The sequence below is a fragment of the Chiloscyllium plagiosum genome, chromosome 9, assembly GCF_004010195.1.
Source record: "Chiloscyllium plagiosum isolate BGI_BamShark_2017 chromosome 9, ASM401019v2, whole genome shotgun sequence".
Lineage (NCBI taxonomy): Eukaryota > Metazoa > Chordata > Chondrichthyes > Orectolobiformes > Hemiscylliidae > Chiloscyllium > Chiloscyllium plagiosum.
Window position 1 is genome coordinate 38507821 of NC_057718.1, and position 21202 is coordinate 38529022.

The window sequence follows — 21202 nt, forward strand, 5'->3', positions numbered from 1 at the left end:
CTGTGGAAAAGGATATGGAAGATATAGACTGTAGGGAAATAGATGGTGACATCTTGCAAAATGTCCAGATTACAGAGGAGGAAGTGCTGGATGTCTTGAAACGGTTAAAGGTGGATAGATCCCCAGGCCATGATCAGGTGTACCTGAGAACTCTGTGGGAAGCTAGGAAAGTGATTGCTGGGCCTCTTGCTGAGACATTTGTATCATCAATAGTCATAGGTGTGGTGCCAGAAGACTGGAGATTGGCAAACATGTTGCCACTGTTTAAGAAGGGCGGTAAAGACAAGCCAGGGAACTATAGACCGGTGAGCCTGACCTCAGTGGTGGGCAAGTTGTTGGAGGGAATCCTGAGGGACAGGATGTACATGTATTTGGAAAAGTAAGGACTGATTCGGGATAGTCAGCATGGTTTTGTGCGTGGGAAATCATGTTTCACAAACTTGATTGAGTTTTTGAAGAAGTAACAAAGAAGATTGATGAGGGCAGAGCAGTAGGTCTGATTTATATGGACTTCAGTAAGGCGTTCGACAAGGTTCCCCATGGGAGACTGATTAGCAAGGTTAGATCTCTCGGAATGCAGGGAGAACTAGCCATTTGGATACAGAACTGACTCAAAGGTAGAAGACAGAGGGTGGTGGTGGAGGGTTGTTTTTCAGACTGGAGGCCTGTGACCAGTGGAGTTCCACAAGGATCGGTGCTGGGTCCTCTACTTGTTATCATTTACGTAAATGATTTGGATGCGAGCATAAGAGGTACAGTTAGTAAATTTGCAGATTTTGAGGTAATCTGAGGTATTTTGAGAATCTGAGGTAACCCTCTTCGCTGTCCACTACTCCTCCAAAATTGGAGGTGTAGTGGACAGCGAAGAGGGTTACCTCAGATTACAACAGGATCTGGACCGTTTGCTTTCCTTTATTGGTCAGAGTATTGAGTACAGGAGTTGGGAGGTCATGTTGCGGCTATACAGGACATTGTTTAGGCCGCTGTTGGAATATTGTATGCAATTCTGGTCTCCTTCCTATCGCAAAGATGTTGTGAAACCTGAAAGGGTTCAGAAAAGATTTACAAGGATGTTGTTAGTGTTGGAGGATTTGAGCTATATGGGAGAGGCTGAACAGGATGGGGCTGTTTTTCTTGGAGCGTCAGAGGCTGGGGGGTGACCTTATAGATATTTACAAAATTATGAGGGGCCTATCACCCTCACCTTAACCTCCTTCCACCTATCGCATTTCCAACGCCCCTCCCCCAAGTCCCTCCTCCCTACCTTTTATCTTAGCCTGCTTGGCATACTTTCCTCATTCCTGAAGAAGGGCTCATGCCCGAAACATCGATTCTCCTGCTCCTTGGATGCTGCCTGACCTGCTGCGCTTTTCCAGCAACACATTTTCAACTCTGATTTCTGGGACTGCAGGACTGACATATGAAGAGAGACTGGATTGGTTAGGACAATATTCACTGGAGTTTAGAAGAACGATGGGAGAATCACATAGAGATCTATAAAATTGTAACAGGACTAAACAAGGTAAATGTAAGAAGTTTATTCCCGATTATCAGGGAGAACAGAACCAGTGGCTACAGTCTAAGGATATAGAGTAGACCATTTCGAGTTGGGATCAGTAATTTCTTCACCCCAAAGAATGGTGACCCTGTGGAATTCTTTACCACATAATGTAGTTGAGGATAAAACATTGAATATTTTCAGGAAGGAGTTAGATAAAGTTGTCAGGGCTAAAGGGATCAAATAAATCAAACGATGAGGGGAGAAATTGGGAGCAGGGTACTGTGTTGGATGATCAGCCATGATCATATTGAATGGCTGAGCAGCTTTGAAGGACTGAGTGGCTGACTCCTGCTCCCAGTTTCTATGTTCTGTTTGATTACTCATTGCTCAGATGTTGGATTGAGATTAAAGTTCTGAGTTGTATTACTGTTGACTTGCTACTAAACATTGTTACCGTTTTGTGTCAATGGAAACCTTTCTGAAAAATTGCAATCATCGGTCCTATTGTGGCCTTTCTACTGCCATGCCTTGATCATGATCACAGTCAGTTTGTTAACTTTCATAAATCCATAAATCCAACCTCACTTCTTTCTACTAGAAAAACTTTCCAAGTTATTTACATGTTATGATCTCGGTAACATGTTTATTTGGCATTGGAAAACAGAAGTATTTACTAAAAGAAAATAGCCTCAAGGTTCATGGTTAAAATCCAAAGAATTTTATTGCAAAAAAAATCATGGAACATGAATATTAATATCTGCAATCTTTCTTGAATAGTCACTTACATTAAAAATGTTTAAAGTAGAATGAACACTGGTACTTATACCTGAAACCAGATTTACTTTCTTCTACATCTATTTGACTCTCACCATTGCAACTTCAGTTCAGAGACTTATCTGAAATTGGAAAATTAACCGCTTGGTATGAGTAACTACTTTGAAGATTCATGTAAAGCTTGAGATTTCTTTGGCTTACCACTATTTTGCTGTAAGGTTTTCCCTTCAAATCCTCTATAATTGTCCCATAGTTGTATGTCCCAAATTCAAAACAGTGTTGCATACGTTTTGTATGTAGCCACCTAGAGTCAGAACTTTCTTGGTTCCGGTATTCTTTAACTTTGGAATCTTGCATCTAAAACCCTCTCTCTTTTCAGTTTGGTTATCCCTAGAAGATTAATTCACTGTTGGCAGTTCTTCAGTAACAAGGGTTATGAAACTCTGTGATCCAACACATGGAATTGTAAAGTAACTGTACTAGATAGAGATGTGCCTTGTTCTGCAGCCAGATTGTTCTAAATTCTAACAAACCCTACCTCGAAACAACTCCACATTCCATGGTTTCTTGTATAACTAACTTCAGGTTGACCACTTTTTCATTGTTTATCTCCCAGGCAACTTGGTTACATGATCATTAATGTGGAGACCCAGGTGCTTTACCAGACATCAACATCTAGATAAATCTAGTTCTTAAAGGGACCAGTATCCCAACATAAAGTGTTGATTTTTTTTCACTAAAAGCACATGAACCCTCAAAACTTGCATATTTAAACTCTAAACTATCCAATGTGAGTACCTCCAATCAACAATCTATTTCTGCAGCTGTTTGATTTGCTCAACTGCTTCACCTTCACCTATGGTGCCCTTGCATTCTGTGGAACCCTTGCTTTCTCTCATCTTGGTTATTTCTATTGACAACCCTTGTCTTATTTCTTCAAGTTCAATAGTCATGGATGTGAAAGTATCGAGTGTGCAGCTGTATTCACCATCCATTGTTAGAACTGAATGGACCACATTGAACTTTGGGCCTTGCTGTCCTCTATCAAAAAAATTCATTCCTTCGAGAATATCCTACAAAGACAAGAATAATTAACTATCTCCTTAAATTCTTGCCATGAATGATGTTCATGAACTTCTAATGAGATGTTTCTACTATGTTGCATCTCTTTCCCTTTTTCCACTGTGCATTACCTCCTTCATCCCCCTAGTGTTTGCCTTCCCCAAGCTATGAACTTGTATCTTTCTCTAGTTTATCTTGTCCATGAGACACATCTATTGTTCAGTTGAATTATTCTCTTCTTGTCCTCTTGATAATTGCTGCCATCATCACCCTTCATAACAGATTACTATGGCCTGCAACCCCATTATTGCTTTTTCTCGCTAAAGTTCTTGCATGTTTTGCTGTCACTTCCCAAAACTATGTCCCAAATTTCCCACAAATCTTCAGTGAGATTTTTACCTCATCACAGCACATTGTTCTAATGAAAGTCACAAATTATATTCTCTGATTGTGAACATTATGTTCTATTCTTTGCCAAATGTTACCTTTGACATTGTCGACAATATTAACTGCTTCTACTGTTTTTCCATCATTTTCCAATGGTTTCACTCCTGTCTATCTAAACGTGGGTAGAGTAGCTCCAGCTAAAGCTTTTCATTCCTGTCTCAAAACTGTCATAGTTGGACTCACCTATCCTTAGTCTCCAGTTTTTCCTCCTCTACTTCCTGGTGAATTCTTGCACAGAACAGTGATCCCGTTCCACATGGACATACAGCTGTATTTTTCCATGACTTTATATCTTCTCTGTCTTTATACTGTCATACTGCATCCTTGAGTTCCTCCAAATAAACTTCGGGAAGACTTGTTTTATATCAAACCATAATGTTTCCAACTTCAGCATCACATTTAGTCCAACCTGAGACTCACCTGAGACTCCAACCCTATATCTTTGCCGTCACAGACTGTTTTATCAATACGTTTCATTTCACCTGTCTTCTCTCACTCTCCCCCCACCTCCAACTACCTCCACCCAACAAACACACCCACCCACCAACCTCTAAAAGCACATGTTTTGCTGAGAACTTCATCTATGCCTCTGGCAACTCTAGAATTGACTAGCCTGACATATTTCCTGGCCAATCTCCCAACCTCCATCTTACAAAAACCTCAAGTTATTCCAGACACTGCCTTTAATCCCAACCTCAGCCTTACTTACCTGCACTTACCTTACTTCACTGTGCACACAGATTTGGTCCCCCATGCCTCACATTTAATATTCTCATTCATTTGATGAAATTCCTTTGTGGCCTTGATCCTTCCTGTTTTGGTAAAATTGTACAATCGTATAACCTCTGCTCCTCTGACTGGCCTCCTGTGCTTCCTCCAGACCCTTTACCCCTGCAGTGCACCTCTGCTATTTGGGCCCTAACTACTGAATTCCATCACTAACACCTCACTGCCTTTCATTCCTTTTCCTCCTTTAACTTCACCTCTTTAAGCAAAGTTTTAGTCACTCCTCTTAATGTCTCCCTTTTTGACTTGGTGTCAGTTTTTGTTTGATTACCCTGTTGATTTGTAAAAACTAATTACAATCTATTGTGATGTCACAACATCAACCTCTGAAGTTGGCATCATTACTAAACTCACTTTGCATTATTGTTTAACTCTACTTGGTTTTAACTACTTTAGAAATAACCTCGAAGAATGAAAGTTCATGCCTGGATTACAATTTTACAAATACAATGGATTATTTTGATCTTGATTAGTTAAAATGAAAAATTTACAAAATGAAATGGCACTACTGAACTAGTGGAATTACCTTTAAGTTAACATATTTTGGACTGATTTGCTGAAACAAACCCGCTACCACAGCCACGTTTGCTTACTCTATGCTACCCTATCCCCACCCCCACCCTCCTCTAGCTTATCTCTCCACGCTTCAGGCTCTCTGCCTTTATTTTTGATGGAAGGGGTCAGCCCTTGGTGCAGTGGAGGGCGACCGTAACTCTGTGCTTCAATTCAGTCAACTTCTGTGAGCAATATCAAAAACAAAGCAGTTCCTCAACAGAATGTGTTGCTCTGTCTGGCATGACATTACTGCATAAATGAAGCTCAGTTGGTAAATCGGGAAGATGAACAGTTAAATAAATGGATTGGGTTGGAACATTGGGCAAGATCAATGCTCATGGGGTTGACAGGCGAACAACTAAGAGGTGAATATGAAGATTTGAGTGGTCAGATTGCTAAGATTGAGAGGCTAAGCCTGAGATGCACCCTGTAAAGTGCAACTGCTCTTTCCTTCCAATATAATCCAAATAGTAACTGTGCAATAGAGATGAAAATGGCTGCTACCACACCCAGAGTGAGCAGAGTAAGTATTTCATTTTGTGAGGAAGGGGGCTGTGCTTTCATGTGATGTGTGAGCCCTCCAAAGTGCAGTAGCCACACAATGCAGGTGAAAGGCATCTGTAATCACAAAATGCTGCATATGAACCTTACGTATTGACTTATTGTGTTGACTACAGTTCCTGGCAGCAAGCACGCTTGACCAGACCCTGCAACGTTATGAATCAATCCTATTAACGGCTGTGAGGCAAAAGCAATGGTTTGCAACCTGGAAAGATGAATCTTAGTTGCCAAAGTATCAATCACCTTCCACTGCACAAAGGACTGTTACACGAATGGCTGAGGCACACATGCATCCACAAACTCAGGATCTGCATTAGCAGCTTCAGCTGATGTAGAGCTAACCCCTTCTGTGGAGTTTGCAGTCATAGGAGTCCTCATCATGCAGCAAAAATGCTGGGGAGACCATCACTTGTCTTCTGTGAAATCCCATGCAGATGAGAGAGGAGCAGTGGTGCTATACTCTCAGGAGATATGGGTTAAAAACCCAAAGTTACTGCTGCCCAATGTCATGCTGAATATGCAATGAAACATCTCATTCCGTAAGAACCGATGTGGACATAGTTTATCATATGCAGATCAGGCAGGCCAGTTTTGCCAGGTTACTGCCCAGATGGTACTCGTATGTTGTTGGAGAAGTATGAAGGAAATCTCCTTGCTTTTAAGCTTCTTTGTCAACATTTGCCTCTTCAGTCAATATCTGACTTAAAGGATGGGCTACTGATGATCCACCAGGTGTTATTCAGAATTCTATTACTATTTGATACTGTTGCATATGATATCTCCATGTATAAGTTTTTGAAAGTGGCAGGACAAGTTGAGAAAGCTGCTGAGATGATAAAACTTAGTTTTATAAATAGAGTCTTAAGATTGCAAAAACAATGCCATTTTGGTGGACATTTTACTTGTTCGGTTATTTTCCCCAATTTTAGACACCATGCTTTAAGGTAGGATGATGTGGCCTTATGAGAGGGTGTAAAGAAATTTACTAGAATGGTATCAGATGAGGAAGGTTCAGTTCTCATAGAATCATAGAATCCCTATGGTGCAGAAGCAGGCCATTTTGCCCAATAAGACTGTACCGACTCTCCAAAAAGCATCCCATTCAGACCTTAAATGTGCATTTCCCATTGGCGAGCTCACCTAGCATGCACATCCCTTGACACAATGGGCAATTTAGCATGGCCAATCCATGTAATCTGCACATCCCTGGACTGTGGGAGAAAACCGGAGCACCCAGAGGTAATCCATGCAGACATGCGCATGAGAAATCATGTCTCACAAACTTGATTGAGTTTTATGAAGAAGTAACAGAAGATTGTTGAGGGCAGAGCAGTGGACATGATCTATATTGACTTCAGTGAGGCGTTTGACAAGGTTCCCCATGGGAGATTGGTGAGCAAGGTTAGGTCTCATGGAATGCAGGGAGAACTAGCCACTTGGATACAGAACTGATTCGAAAGAAGAAGACAGAGGGTGGTGGTGGAGGGTATTTTTTCAGGCTGGAGGCCTGTGACTAGTGGAGTGACCAGTGCACAATGATTGGTGCTGGGTCCACTACTTTTCATAATTTATATTAATGATTTGAATGTGAGCATAAGAGGTATAGTTAGTAAGTTTGCACATGACACCAAAATTGGAGGTGTAGTGGACAGCTAAGAACGTTTCCTCAGAGTACAATGGGACCTTGATCAGATGGGCCAATGGGCTGAGGAGTGGCAGATGGAGTATAATTTAGACAAATGTAAGGTGCTGCATTTTGGAAAAGCAAATCTTAGCAGGACTTATACACGTAATGGTCAGGTACTAGGGAGTATTGCTGAACAAAGAGACCTTGGAGTGCAGGTTCATAGCTCCTTGAAATTGGAGTCGCAGGTAGAAAGGATAATGAAGAAGGCATTTGGTATGCTTTCCTTTACTGGTCAGAGTATTGAGTACAAGAGTTGGGAGGTCATGTTGTGGCTGTACAGGACATTGGTTATGCCATTTTTGGAATATTGCTTGCAGTTCTGGACTCCTTCCTATCGGAAGGATGTTGTGAAACTTGAAAGGGTTCAGAAAAGATTTACAAGGATGTTGTCAGGGTTGGAGGATTTGAGCTATAGGGAGAGGTTGAATAGGCTGGGGCTGTTTTCCCTGGAGCATCTGAGGCTGAGGGGTGACCTTATAGATATTGATAAAGTCATGAGGAGCATAGATAGGATAAATTGATAGTCTTTTCCCTGGGGTAGGGGGAGTCCAGAAATAGAGGGCATAGGTTTAGGGTGAGAGGGAAAAGATATCAAAGAGACCTAAGGGGCAACGTTTTCATGCAGAAGGTGGTACGTGTATGGAATGAGCTGCCAGAGGATTTGGTGGCGGCTGGTACAATTGCGACATTTAGAAGGCATTTGGATGGGTATATGAATAGGAAGGGTTTGGAGGGATATGAGGCGGGTGCTGGCAGGTGGGCCTAGATTGGGTTGGGATATTTGGTCGGCATGCATGAGTTGGACCGAAGGGTCTGTTTCCATGCTGTACATCTCTATGACTCTAGAATGGCCACTTGACATCAGTTTTCTATATACATCATGTCCAGTGGTTCATCAAAGTACTATCTGTACAAAGAATGTTGATAATTGATCCTCAGAATCTTCCTCTGGAAATCTGGTTGTTCTCCGTAGAGAAGAAAAGGTTAAAAGACATTTGATAAAGATTCAATGGCAAGAATGCTGTTGTAATATAGATAGAAAATACGCCCATTGGCAGAGTCAATGGGCAAGAACCAAAGGTGACATGCGAAAACATCACAAAGTCAATGAATAGGTAAAATCCAGATTGTACTGCTTGAGGGAGTGGTGGACGTAGCTTTAGTAGTGGTTTTCTCAAGGGAATTGAATTAAAACTAGATATATGTCTAAGTCAGTATATTATATGACTTAGGAATGATAATGTTACTGTGCAACTACTGCCATTGTCATTCTAGGTCAGGGAGGTCACAGGTTTGAGAGGTGCTGTTGGAGAAACTTTAGTGAGTAGCTGCTATACATTGTGTACATAGGATGTGATACATACTCACTATGACAGTTGTGGAGGAAGTGGATGTTTAGACTGTGAATGAAGTACTATTCAAACAGAGTTTTATCCTGGATGGTGTCAAGCTTCCTGAGTGTGTTGCAGTTCCATCCATTTAAGATAATGGAGAATATTATCATGAACCAATTATCACAGAACACCCAGACTTTGAACTGTTGTCATAACTACAGTGTTTTGGTGACTGGTTCTATTGAGTTTCTGGACAATGTTAACTCCCCTAGGATGTTGACAGTTCAAAATTTCATAATTGTAATGCCATGTAATATTGGGAAAAAGTGGTTTGGTACAATCTCTCCACAGATAGGATAGAATAGAATCCCTACAGTACGGAAACAGGCCCTTCAGCCTAACAAGTCCACACCAACATTCTGAAGCGTATCTCACCCAAAACCATTCCCCATTACTCTATATTTATCCCTGACTAATGCACCAAAACTACACATCCCTGAATGCTATAGGCAATTTAGCATGGTCTGTTCACCTAACCTGCACATCTTTGGATCATAAGAAGAAACTAGAGCACCTGGAAGAAACTTACAGAGACATGGGAGAACATGCAAACACCACATAGACAGTTGCCCAAGGCTGGAATCAAACCTGGGTCCCTGGCACTATGAGACATCAGTGCTAACCACTGAGCCACTGTGCTGCGCCTCTTGCTGGAAATGGTCATTACCTACCACTTGCATGGCATGAAAGTTCCTTGCCATACATCAACTTAGATATGGGTCAATATTTGCTGAAGCCATCATAATGAATCAGACTGGAGCCACATAGCTGTTTAGTGAAATGTAGGCTTAAAGCTTGTCACTGTATGTGCTGCACTAAAAGAATTCAACATGTTTCTTTTCTTTCTTTCGTTCTTTGAATGCAAATATTATGGAACACAGAACCACTTTTTAGTCAGCATTTAAGTTAAAACATCTTCAATAATAACTTTATCTTTCCGCAGGTGGAGAACGTACTTGTGGAGTTCATGAGCTTATATGTATCCGCAAAGGTAAGTTAATTGCCTTCAACTTTGACAATGTTGGAAAAAATGAATAAGAAATTTGTTCATGATTGTTGATTTTCAGACCATCTTGGTGAGTATTTGTTTTAACCAATCATAGGGAAAACTCCTTATGCTCTCCAATTCTAAGGAATAATATTTCTTTCACCTTTGGCTTCTGTGTGGAATTCAGATGAATGTACATAATGTGTAATATTAGTTCGCCCACCTGTAATCCTTTCAGCCAATTTTCTTCTGATAATACTGATTTCAGTAGAAATTTCATCTTTTATGTATGAAATTACTACTGAACCATTAAAACCATTTTAACCATTAAAACAAACAAATAGAAATACATATGTTGAAAATTAAAATGCCAATAATTAGGTAGGCATTCTCTGTCCGTGACTCCATTCAGTTCTGTCCAAGGCTCACACCCTAACTTCAGTCTTCCTGTGTTTCTGTTTCTAGTTACACACACAAATCTTGCCCTAGCATAGCTTTGAATATTGAACTTATATGTTCAAAATTAGATTAGATTTTTTAGATTAGATTAGATTAGATTACATTACAGTGTGGAAACAGGCCCTTCGGCCCAACAAGTCCACACTGACCCGCCGAAGCGAAACCCATCGATACCCCTACATTTACCCCTTAGCTAGCACTACGGGCAATTTAGTATGGCCAATTCACCTGACCCTGCACATCTTTGGACTGTGGGAGGAAACCGGAGCACCCGGAGGAAACCCACGCAGACACGGGGAGAACGTGCAAACTCCACACAGTCAGTCGCCTGAGTCGGGAATTGAACCCGGGTCTCAGGCGCTGTGAGGCAGCAGTGCTAACCACTGTGCCACCATGCCGCCCACAAAGGATTACTTAAAGGATAACTATGGGAGACTGGTTAGCAAGGTTAGATCTCATGGAGAATAGCCATTTGGGTACAGAACTGGCTCAAAGGTCGAAGGCAGAGGATGGTGGTGGAGGGTTGCTTTTCAGACTGGAGGCCTGTGACCAGTGGTGTGCCACAAGGATTGGTGCTGGGTCCACTGCTTTTTGTCACTTATATAAATGATTTGGCTGTGAACATAGGAGGTATAGTTAGCAAGTTTGCAGATGATACCAAAATTGGAGGTATAGTGGACAGCGAAAAAGGTTACCTCAAAGTACAATAGGATCTTGATCAGATGGGCCAATGGGCCGAGGAGTGGCAAATGGAGCTTAATTTAGATAAATGCAAGGTGCTGCATTTTGGTAAAACAAATCTTAGCAGTACTTCTACACTTAATGGTAATGTCCTAGGGAGTGTTGTTGAACAAAGAGACCTTGGAGTGCAGGTACATAGCTTTGAAAGTAGAGTCGCAGGTAGATAGATAGTGAGGATGGCATGCTTACCTTTATTGGTCAGAACATTGATTATAGGAGTTGGGAGGTCATGTTGCAGCTGTACAGAACATTGGTTAGGCCACTCTTGTAATATTGTGTGCAATCTGGTCTCCTTACTATCGGAAGATGGTGTGAAACTTAAAAGGGTTCAGGAAAAATTTACAAGGATGTTGCCAGAGTTAGAGGATTTGAGCTATAGGGAGAGGATGAATAGACTGGGGCTGAGGGGTGACCTTATAGATGTTGATAAAATCATGTGGGGCATGGATAGGATAAATAGACAAGGTCTTTCACCTGAGGTGGGGGAGTCCAGAACTAGAGGGCATAGGTTTAGGGTGAGAGGGGAAAGATATAAAAGGGACCTAAGGGGCAACTTCTTCATACAGAGGGTTGTGCGTGTATGGAATGAAAAGCCAGATAAAGTACTAGAGGCTGGTACAATTACAGCATTTAAAAGGCATCTGGATGGGTATATGAATAGGAAGGGTTTAGAGGGATATGGGCCAAGTGCTAATAAATGGGACTAGATTAGTTTAGGATATCTCGTCGGCATGGATGAGTTGGTCTGAAGGGTCAGTTTCCGTGCTGTACATCTCTATGACTCTACTGAACAAAAAAATGTGAGAAGCTCACTACAGGACGTGCCGTTATAACGCTCGTTTCGTGAACACAAATTCGTAATAACACTATTGACGAATTGGGGACACTGTTTCTAAAGCGTGAAGTTTTGAAGTGTGTATTGGTTATGACACCATTCTGGCCCATTAGTTTAAATGGTGCTGTTATTACATGATTTTCTTATAACATGGGATTGCACAAGAACGGAACTACTGCGTTATGGCAGAACTGACTGTACCACCTTCTTGAGGGCAAATAGGTATGAGCAACAAATGATTTCCTTGTGCTGACATCCTACGAATGATTAAAAGAGCTTAAAAATTCCATCAATATTCTGATTAAAGGGTATTGACGTATCGGGGAGTAGATTTTTTTATGCAGTGAGTTATTATGATCTAAAATGCAGTGACTGGAGCTGTAAATGGAACAGATACAATAACAGCTTTACTAGGCTGTAGGGAAGAGCAGGACTGTAGTACTAATTGTGCAACTCCTTCAAATAGCCGGTCGAAGCATGATAGGCAAATAGGTCTCTTTCTGCGTTATATCAAACTATAAAAGGAGGAAAGAATTAGTAAATAATGAAAATATATTCATTTTATTAATGTCTTGTCTTATTTTGGAACCAATACAATGCTGGTTAAACTAACAGATTATTGGTACTGTGACTTCCTCTAAATCAATAGACAAATAATTATGGATCTTATGGTCTCTCTATGGATCTTAAATGTACACATTGTCCCTATGGGGTTACTCGTGGAGTTAATTTACTATGTGCCCAGTGTTCACAGGTTGTATTAAACAATGTGGATACATATTAAAAGATCATCTGTTATGTTGAATCTTCTACTTCACCATGTTGTAAATTAACTACTAAAATTTCCACCCACCAGCAGCCATGCAATCCCCTCTGAGAGGCAAAATACAAGTTTTAAAACAAAAATATTCAATACAAATTTAATGAAAAGATAATTCTGAGAAATTCTTTCATAGCCTGAAGGCAGTCAAATATGAATTTTGAATAATCATAGGTAAAGTAATCTCATCTAATTTTTGCGATATCATCTTCCTCCTTGTCCAACTCTCTTTTGAACATTTGCATTGGATTAAGTTGACTTAAGTTGCATATTTGCTTCTTTTCCCTAATCTTCTATATGATAATTTATCTATATTTATACATTTTAATTACTTAATAATTTTAAACAACTTCATGAAATGATCCCATAGTCTTTCCAAGAGTAGGACTCATGTCCCTGAGCACATCCAGATTTTTAAACTATATATTAATCTAGTTGTACTCATCTGAACCTTTTCTTGGGGCCTCATACCTCTTGACATCTCTGTGAAGGTACAAAAACTGGACACAACGTTTTACACTTGATAGGTAAGGTTTTGGTTCCCTTTGCTTTGTACTGGATCACCTTAACTATACATCTCAGGGTCAACCTCCATCTTATTCTTGTATTGTTTCCCATTCTTTTTCCGTCATCCACTGATCCATTTAACCTTGACAACCTCAACCATTAACATGGAAACTGAATTCCACACAAAAAAACCTCAAAACTGAAGTTTCCACTGTCCTTTGTTCTCAATGTCTAATGTATAATTGTGTGCCTATGTCCTCATTCCTACTAGATACAGTCTGCTTTTACCTGTCCCAGTCTTCCAGAATATTTTTTCTTATTTGTTCATAGGATGCAAGTATTGCTGAATAGGCTATTTTATTGCTCTTGAGGAGGTGGTGGTGAGTTACCTTCTTGCACTGCTGCAGTCCATGGTGGGAACATACATCCACAGTGTTGTTAAGAAGCAAGTTCCAGTAATTTGACCCAATGACAATGAAGGAATGGTAATTCAGGACAGTTTGTGGATTGGAAAGGAATTTGCCTTTCCCTTCTAGGTGAACTTAGAATTCATAAGTTTGAGCTCATAGTGGAATATCTATGATTTTCTTTGGAGCAGTTTGTGGTCGAGCCCACTAGAACAGGCAATTTTGAATTTGGTGACGTTTAATGAGGCAGACCAGATTAAGGAGCTTAAGATGAAGGAACCCCTGGGGGGCAGTGATTGTAATATGATAGAATTCATGCTACAGTTTGAGAGGGAGAAGCTGGAATCAGGTGTAAAATGGCATTACAGTTCAGTAAAGGTAACTACAAAGACATGAAGAAGGAGCTGGCTAGAGTTGATTTGAAGGAAAGATGGTGGAGCAGCAATGGCAGGCATATCTGGGGGTAATTTGGGAGACACCGCAGAAATTCATTCCAAAGAAGAAGAAGAATACTAAGGAGAGCATAAGTCAACCATGGCTGATGAGAGAAGTAGGGAACAGCATAAAAGCAAAATAAAAAGCATACAATGTGGTGAAGATTGAGGAGGAAGCCAGCAGAGCATAACTAAAAAAGCAATCCGGGAGGAGAAGGTGAAATATGAGAGTAAGCTAGCTAGTAATATAAATGAAGATTGCAAAAGTTTTGTTTTAGATATCTAAAAGGTAAGAGAGAGGCAAGAGTTGACATTGGGCCATTGGAAAATGAGGTTGGAGAAGTAGTAATGGGGAACAAACAAAATGGCGGAGAAACCGAAGAGGTACTTTGCATCTGTTTTCACAGTGGAAGACAATACTAGCAAACCAGAACTTTGAGAGTCGGGGCAGAGGTGAGTGCAGTGGACATCACTAAAGGGAAGCTGAAAGGTCTAAAGGTGGAAAAATAATTTGAACCAGATAGACTACGCTGAAGAAGATAGCTGAGAGATTGTAGAGACATTGGTAGTAATCATTCAGAAATCAGTGGAGTCAGAGAGGGTCCTAGAGGATTGGAATGTAACATCCCTGTTTAAGAAGGGAGAGAGGCAGAAGACAGGAAACTGTAGGCCGGTTAGCCTGACCTCAGTCGTTAGTATGATTTTAGAGTCTATTATTAAGGATGAGATTATGGAGTACTTGGAAGTACATGGTAAAATAGGACTGAGTCAGCATGGCTTTATCAAGGGGAGGTTGTGCCTGACAAATATGATAGAATTCTTTGAGGAGTTAATGAGTTAGTTAGACAATGGAGAACCAGTTATTGTGATCTATTTGGATTTCTGGAAGGCCATGACAAGGTGCTGCCCATGAGTCTGAAAAATAAGAAACGATCCTGTGATGTTAGGGGCAAGGTACTGACATGGATAGAGGATTGGCTGACTAACGGAAGGCAGAGTGCAGGGATACCACAGCTATTGGTGTAGGGAGTGTAGGGAGACCACAGCTATTTAAGTTATATGTCAACGATCTGGGCTAAGAAATTGAGGATATTGCAGTGACTATAAAGGTCACAAATATTCTCAACATTCTCCATAACCTTTCATCCCAGGTCAAGGTTTAGACTACAATTTTTAATATTCATTGTTTCAATATGTCTTGTTTATGGCTATGGTTGCCTATAATTCCAGTCATCAATAATTCTGTAACTGCCAGATATATTAGTTTACCAAAGGCTTTGTGGAAGCATTTTGGCATTCAGGACTTTAGATATGGTATATTCCTCAAGAATAGGTAGATGTTCAATTAAATGGGATGTTTGAATTGAACAGAATGGCTTGATTCATTGATTTATACAAACATGTCAAATGACTTTCATCTAAAGACAATTTGTAACGATCAAACAATCTTCAAGACCTTGCTAAACTACATATGACTATTTTTTGTGCTCAGGTATGATAATCAGCCAGACTGAAGCATGCATTAAAAAAATGTGCAAAAGTATCACCTGTGTTGTAACAACAGTAAAAAAATCAAAATGAATAAAAATGCTTTGTTTTCTCACAGGCACCACATATGTGCATGAGAGTTAAATACTAAAGAAGAGTGAGGGTGATCTGATCAAGGTATTTAAAATTCTGAAAGGTTCTGATTGGGTCAATGTGGAGAAGAATTCTCTATTTGCAAGTGAGAACAGAATTAGGGACCATCACACCACTATAAAATAATCAATAATAATGCCAATAGAAAATTCTGGAAAAATAGCTTGGGGGTGTTAGATACATGGAAATTGTTATAGTGAAGAGCAGTTGATGTGAATAGCATTGATACATTTATGTGGAAGCTGGATAAATACTTAAAGGAAAAAGGAATAGCTTGATGGGTAGAATAAAAGGAGCATCTGTCAAGCCTAAACATTGGCATGAACATGTTGGGCTGCATGTTTTGTGCTGTAAATATTAGGCATGTTGTTATGCAACATTTAATTAGTGTGTGTTGGGAAGTCATGCTTTATGAAAAAAAATAACTTTATGAACTGCCTGCCTTGAAACCATGAACTTAAATTTTAGTAAGTCACATTCTATTAACTTGAAATCATGACAGAAGATGACTACATATGTGCATCATTGCATCTTTCACGTTCTATGGCCATTAAGTGGCCATTTTTGAAAAGCCTCACGAGGAGTGATTCCCTTGAAGAAATTGAATGAGGGTCATCTACTTTCTCATAAGGGCATCAAAACCTTCACCTGGATAGTCAACTGAGTGGAGGCAAACTATTAAATGTAATCACTTAAATAATGGGACTCTGGCTGTGAATGGAATGAGCATAGATGTAATTCAACCATACCTGGAATCCACTATGCCACAAGCAAATTTGGGGTAACTGGGCCATTGGAGAGAGAGAAAGTGAGGACTGCAGTTACTGGAGATCAGAGCTGAAAAATGTGTTGCTGGAAAAGTGCAGCAAGTCAGGCAGCATCCAATGAGCAGGAGAATCGACTTTTTGGGCATAAGCCCTTCTTCAGGAATCAGGAATCCTGAAGAAGGGCTTATGCCCGAAACGTCAATTCTCCTGCTCCTTGGATACTGCTTGACATGCTACGCTTTTCCAGCAACACATTTTTCAGCATTGGAGAGCAAGGGTTACGTGACAAGTATTTAAAATCATAAAGTCATTAAGCATACAAAGAGTATAGAAACAGGCCCTTAACCCACCAAGGACCTGTTTTCTGTTCAGACCAAGCACATAAAATGCTGAAGAAATAAGAAAGTTGTGTGGGAGTCTCTTCACACAAATTACAGGTTTCGAACTATGTCCGCTGCTTTTTTTTGACTCTCCGTGTGTTGCAGAATGAAATTTTACAAAGGAACTCAACCTAGCAATTGCTATCTTCAAAACAGCAGGTGCATCATTTGCCTACATCTTTAAATCCCCTCAATGTCAAACTCTGGATGGGGGATTATTATAGGGGGCTGACTGAACTATGCTGAAATTTGTGGCAGCTTCAGATGGGAAGTCCAGGGAGGAGTATCCTGGCGTTGGGAGCATCTTGTGTCATATTTTATGTTTTTGACAAGTGACACAGTAAGTTTCTTAGTATGCAGTATCAAGTTTCCAGTTAAGGGGATTTATTCCTTTTTAAATGCCTTGTTAATGGACCAACTCAACTCATTAATATTCAGTTTGTTATCATATTAAAAGCATCAAAAAATCTGTGCATCAAGAAAGCTTGGCATGTGAACTCATACTGTTATAAGAAGACAAATGTGGAGGTTTGTGAGTGCAAAGGACATAGAATATCTTTCTAAGAGTACTCAAAATGAAAACCTTACCTGCAATCATTTAGCAATTTTAAGTTGTGTTGCGACAATGGGTAAACCCCTCTGCTAATTTAAACCCGATGCACAAAGAAGCTCACCTCACGCTGTAATCTATTAAATTTTAAGAGGCAAAGAACTATCCTTGAGGTCACTATTTAAAGTAATAATTAACAATTTTATTCTTTAAGTCCAACAGAGAATATTAAAACCAACAACTATTTATAACTCCTTTCTCTAAGCCTATCGTTTACTTCCCCACTCTACAACTGGTCCGATTAAAAACCCCGGTTAAGATTTACTAAAAAACAATTCAAATTTCAAAACTAGCCATCTGTCGAATCTTCTCTTTGTGTCTTCCTCTGTAGATTTTCCTCTGTCGTCTTTTCTTCAGTATTCTGCTTCACAGGTCTTTCAGAGAGCTGTTCGGCTGGCAGTCTATACTTGTTGATGTTCTTGGCAGTTCTCCTTCTAACTATTCAAAATGTCCGATTTTATACTCCAAAACATTGGATTATTTCATTGGTTTGAAGTCCTCCCAAACAGTAAAATTCAAATTCGATTGGATTTTGGTATCTGGGGTATAATTTAAACTGATTAGCCGAATTTGAATTTATTTTTATTCCATGGCAACACAGAACCAGCTATTTGTGTCAAATAAATGTTACATTTTTACCTTGTTCAGAACACTCTGTCAGTCAGTCCTTGCTAGCTTACTCTCTCTTTTAAAGGAACAGTACACCTCTATACTTTCATAATAGTTGCATTACCTTTTCAAACTTGTAATAAGCAAACTGGATAATAGGAATCCTGGGGATCTAGTATATCTGGACCTCAAGAAAGCATTTGATAGGGTGCTACACAAAAGATTAATACATAAGATCACATGGGGTTAGGAGTGATTTATTAGCTTAGAGGATTGGGTAACCAACAGAAAGCAGAGTGTTAGGATAAATATCTCTTTTTCTGGGGGGGGGGGGATTGGTCCTCGGACTCCAACTATTTATAATTTAAATTATTTAGATGCGGGGTTAGAAAGTACTATAGCCAAATTTGCTGATGACATTAAAATGAGTGGGAAAGTAAATTGCAATGAAGAAATATGAAATTTAAACATTTTTATGGACAGTTTATGTGAATGCAATTGGCAGATGAAGTTTAATGTGGATAAATGTGAGGTTATCTATTATGGCCAGAGCAATAGAAAGGCAACCTATCTAACTGGAAAAAAAATTCAGAATGCTTCAGTGCAGAGCGATCTGGGTGTCCTTGTGCAACCTAGTGTGCAGCTACAGCAGATATTAAGGAGGGCAGATGGAATTTTGGCATTTATTGTTGAAAAAATAGAGTATAAAAATAAGTAAGTGTTGCTGCAACTGTACAAGGTATTAGTGAGACCACATCTGGAGTATTGCATACAATTTTGCTCCCCTTACTTGAGGAGAGATGTAGTTGTGATGGAGGCACATAAAGGAGGTTCACTAAATGATTCCAAAGATGAAGGGTTTGTCTTGTGAATAGAGATCAAGTATTTAGCCCTATACTCTCTGGAGTTTAGAAGAACGAGAGGAGATCTAATTGAGGTATATAAGATGGTAAAGAAGTTTGGCAGAGTAAGCATAGAAAGGATATTTCCTCACATGGGTTATCTAAAATGACAGATCATAGTTTTAGGATAGAGGGTAGCAGATCTGAAAAAGAGATGAGGAGAAAATACTACTCTTTTGATTTTCATATGCTTACAGGGAGCAAGTATTTGCTTTAATGGTAGTGTTTCTACCTCTGAGTTGTAAATTGCTGCAGACAGTGCTGGTGAGTGGAGATTAAAGATCCTTCTCTGAATTCTGGATTGCCATCATTGAGATACTTACGTCAGTCGCTTTGAGTGGTCCCACAAGTTGTACGAGTTGTGGGAGTCCATTAAAAACTTCTGCCTAAAAGGACTAACTTCCATATTAGTTAGTATAAAAGATGATTAGAATTTCTACAGTGTGGAAACAGGTCCTTTGACCCAACAAGTCCACACCGAACCTCTGAAGAGTAACTCATCCCGATCCATTCTCCAACTACTTAGCATTCACCCCTGACTAATGCACCTAATCTGCACATCCCTCAACACTATGGGCAATTTTAGCATGGTCAATTCACATAACATGCACACCTTTGGATTACGAGAGGACACCAGAGCACCAAAAGGAAACCTATGCAGACACGGAGAGAATGTACAAACTCCACATAGACAATTGCCTGCGGTGGGAATTGAACCCAGGTCCCGTGAAGCACCAGTGCTAACCACTGAGCCATCATCCCACCTTATAGTCACACACAGAAAGTGTTAATTTAGAGGTATATTAGAATGTCAATGCAAAACCTTGTACTAATTCACAATATTGTCCAAAAGTTCTAGTGTGAAGAAGTGAAAAGTTGTCTTTATATATGCCTATAGGCAGACTTTTTCATATTCTCCTAGGCTTTCTAATCTGGTTTTGGTTCTCATATATGCTTTTGGAATTTGTTCTGATATTCTGCATTCATAGCTTTACGTTTATCATATGGTCCTTTCTTAAATTCAATTTTTGACATAATTTAATTAAACTGTAGATTGCTTAGCTGATCCTTCTAATCATGGTCAGAATGTTTTTAATTGGTATCCTATCCATTTAGGATTTATCTATTTCTCAGTGCTGATCTACCTTATTGTTACTAAATTTTTGTTGAGAGTGTGTTGCTGGGAAAGCACAGCAGGTCAGGCAGCATATGAGGAGCAGGAGAATTGACATTTTGGGCATAAGCCCTTCATCAGGAATGAGGCTAGTGGACGGGGGCTGAGGGAGAAATAGGAAGGGGGTGGGTAGGTAGCTGAGAAAGCAATAGGTGGATGAAGGTGAGGGAGAAAGTGATAGGTCAGAACGGGGAGTGCTGGACAGGTCCGGAAAGTGGTACTGAGTTGGAGGCTTGGGACTGGGATAATGTGTGGGAGGGGAAATGAGGAAGATGTTGAAATCCACATTTATCCCATGTGGTTGCAGGGTCCCAAGGTGGAATATGAGGTGTTCTGCCTCTAGGTGTTGGATGGTAACAGTTTGACGGTGGAGGAGCCCAAGGACTTGCATGTACTTGACGGAGTGGAAGGGGGAGGTGAGGTGTTCAGCCATGGGGCGGTGGGGTTGGTGGGTGCGGGTGTCCTAGAGATGTTCTCTGAAACTATCTGCAAGAAGATGTCCTGTCTCCCCAATGTAGAGGAGACCACACCAGGTGCAACGGATGCAGTAGATGACATTGGTAGAAGTACAGGTAAATTTTTGTTGAGCTAATTTCGGTTACACCGCGAAACCATTGCTTTTCTAGTCAACACATTTGATCATGATGACTTTGAATGCAATGTGGATTGTTATCTCCTTGAGCTCTTAAGTGTTTTCCTACTTTCCAGTTGCTATCTTGTCCAATTGCTTTTTCAGGTCAAATATTGTTCTTTTTGAAACAATACATTTTCTCTTAAGAAGTGGAGCATCTGCAATTATCTAATGGCATAAGGGAGCTAAAGCACTCTAGGTTAATAATGTTCAGATTGATAATTAAGTTCCTATTAATGTGATGAGGCATAGAGGGAAAACAGAGTATTTATGCATTTCATTCTAAAGGAAACTGCCCTTTATTCACCTGAGCTACTAGATATGGAAACCTGAATCACTTGTTATTAAAGACACATCCACACTGATGGATTGCATTGTAGAGTCCTCACAATTACATATCAAACTGAAGTTAAGTAAGTGACAATGGTCTGTATGTCAAAAATTGATATTTTGTTTGGAAAGAAATAATCCTTTAATCCAGGAACATAAATATAACTTCAAGTTCGGAAGTATCACATTATGTATTGTGC

The 21202-nt window shown here is 40.0% G+C and overlaps 1 protein-coding gene across 3 annotated transcripts in view; it reads left to right on the forward strand.

Moving 5' to 3' along the window:
- syt14a (synaptotagmin XIVa) overlaps positions 1–21202 on the forward strand; it is a 228130-nt gene that overhangs the window by 9769 nt on the left and 197159 nt on the right. For all 3 annotated transcript variants that reach the window (XM_043695734.1, XM_043695732.1, XM_043695733.1), the window contains exon 2: positions 9711–9758. In XM_043695734.1, the coding sequence (XP_043551669.1) occupies positions 9711–9758 (48 nt within the window). The remainder of the gene's footprint in view (positions 1–9710; positions 9759–21202) is intronic.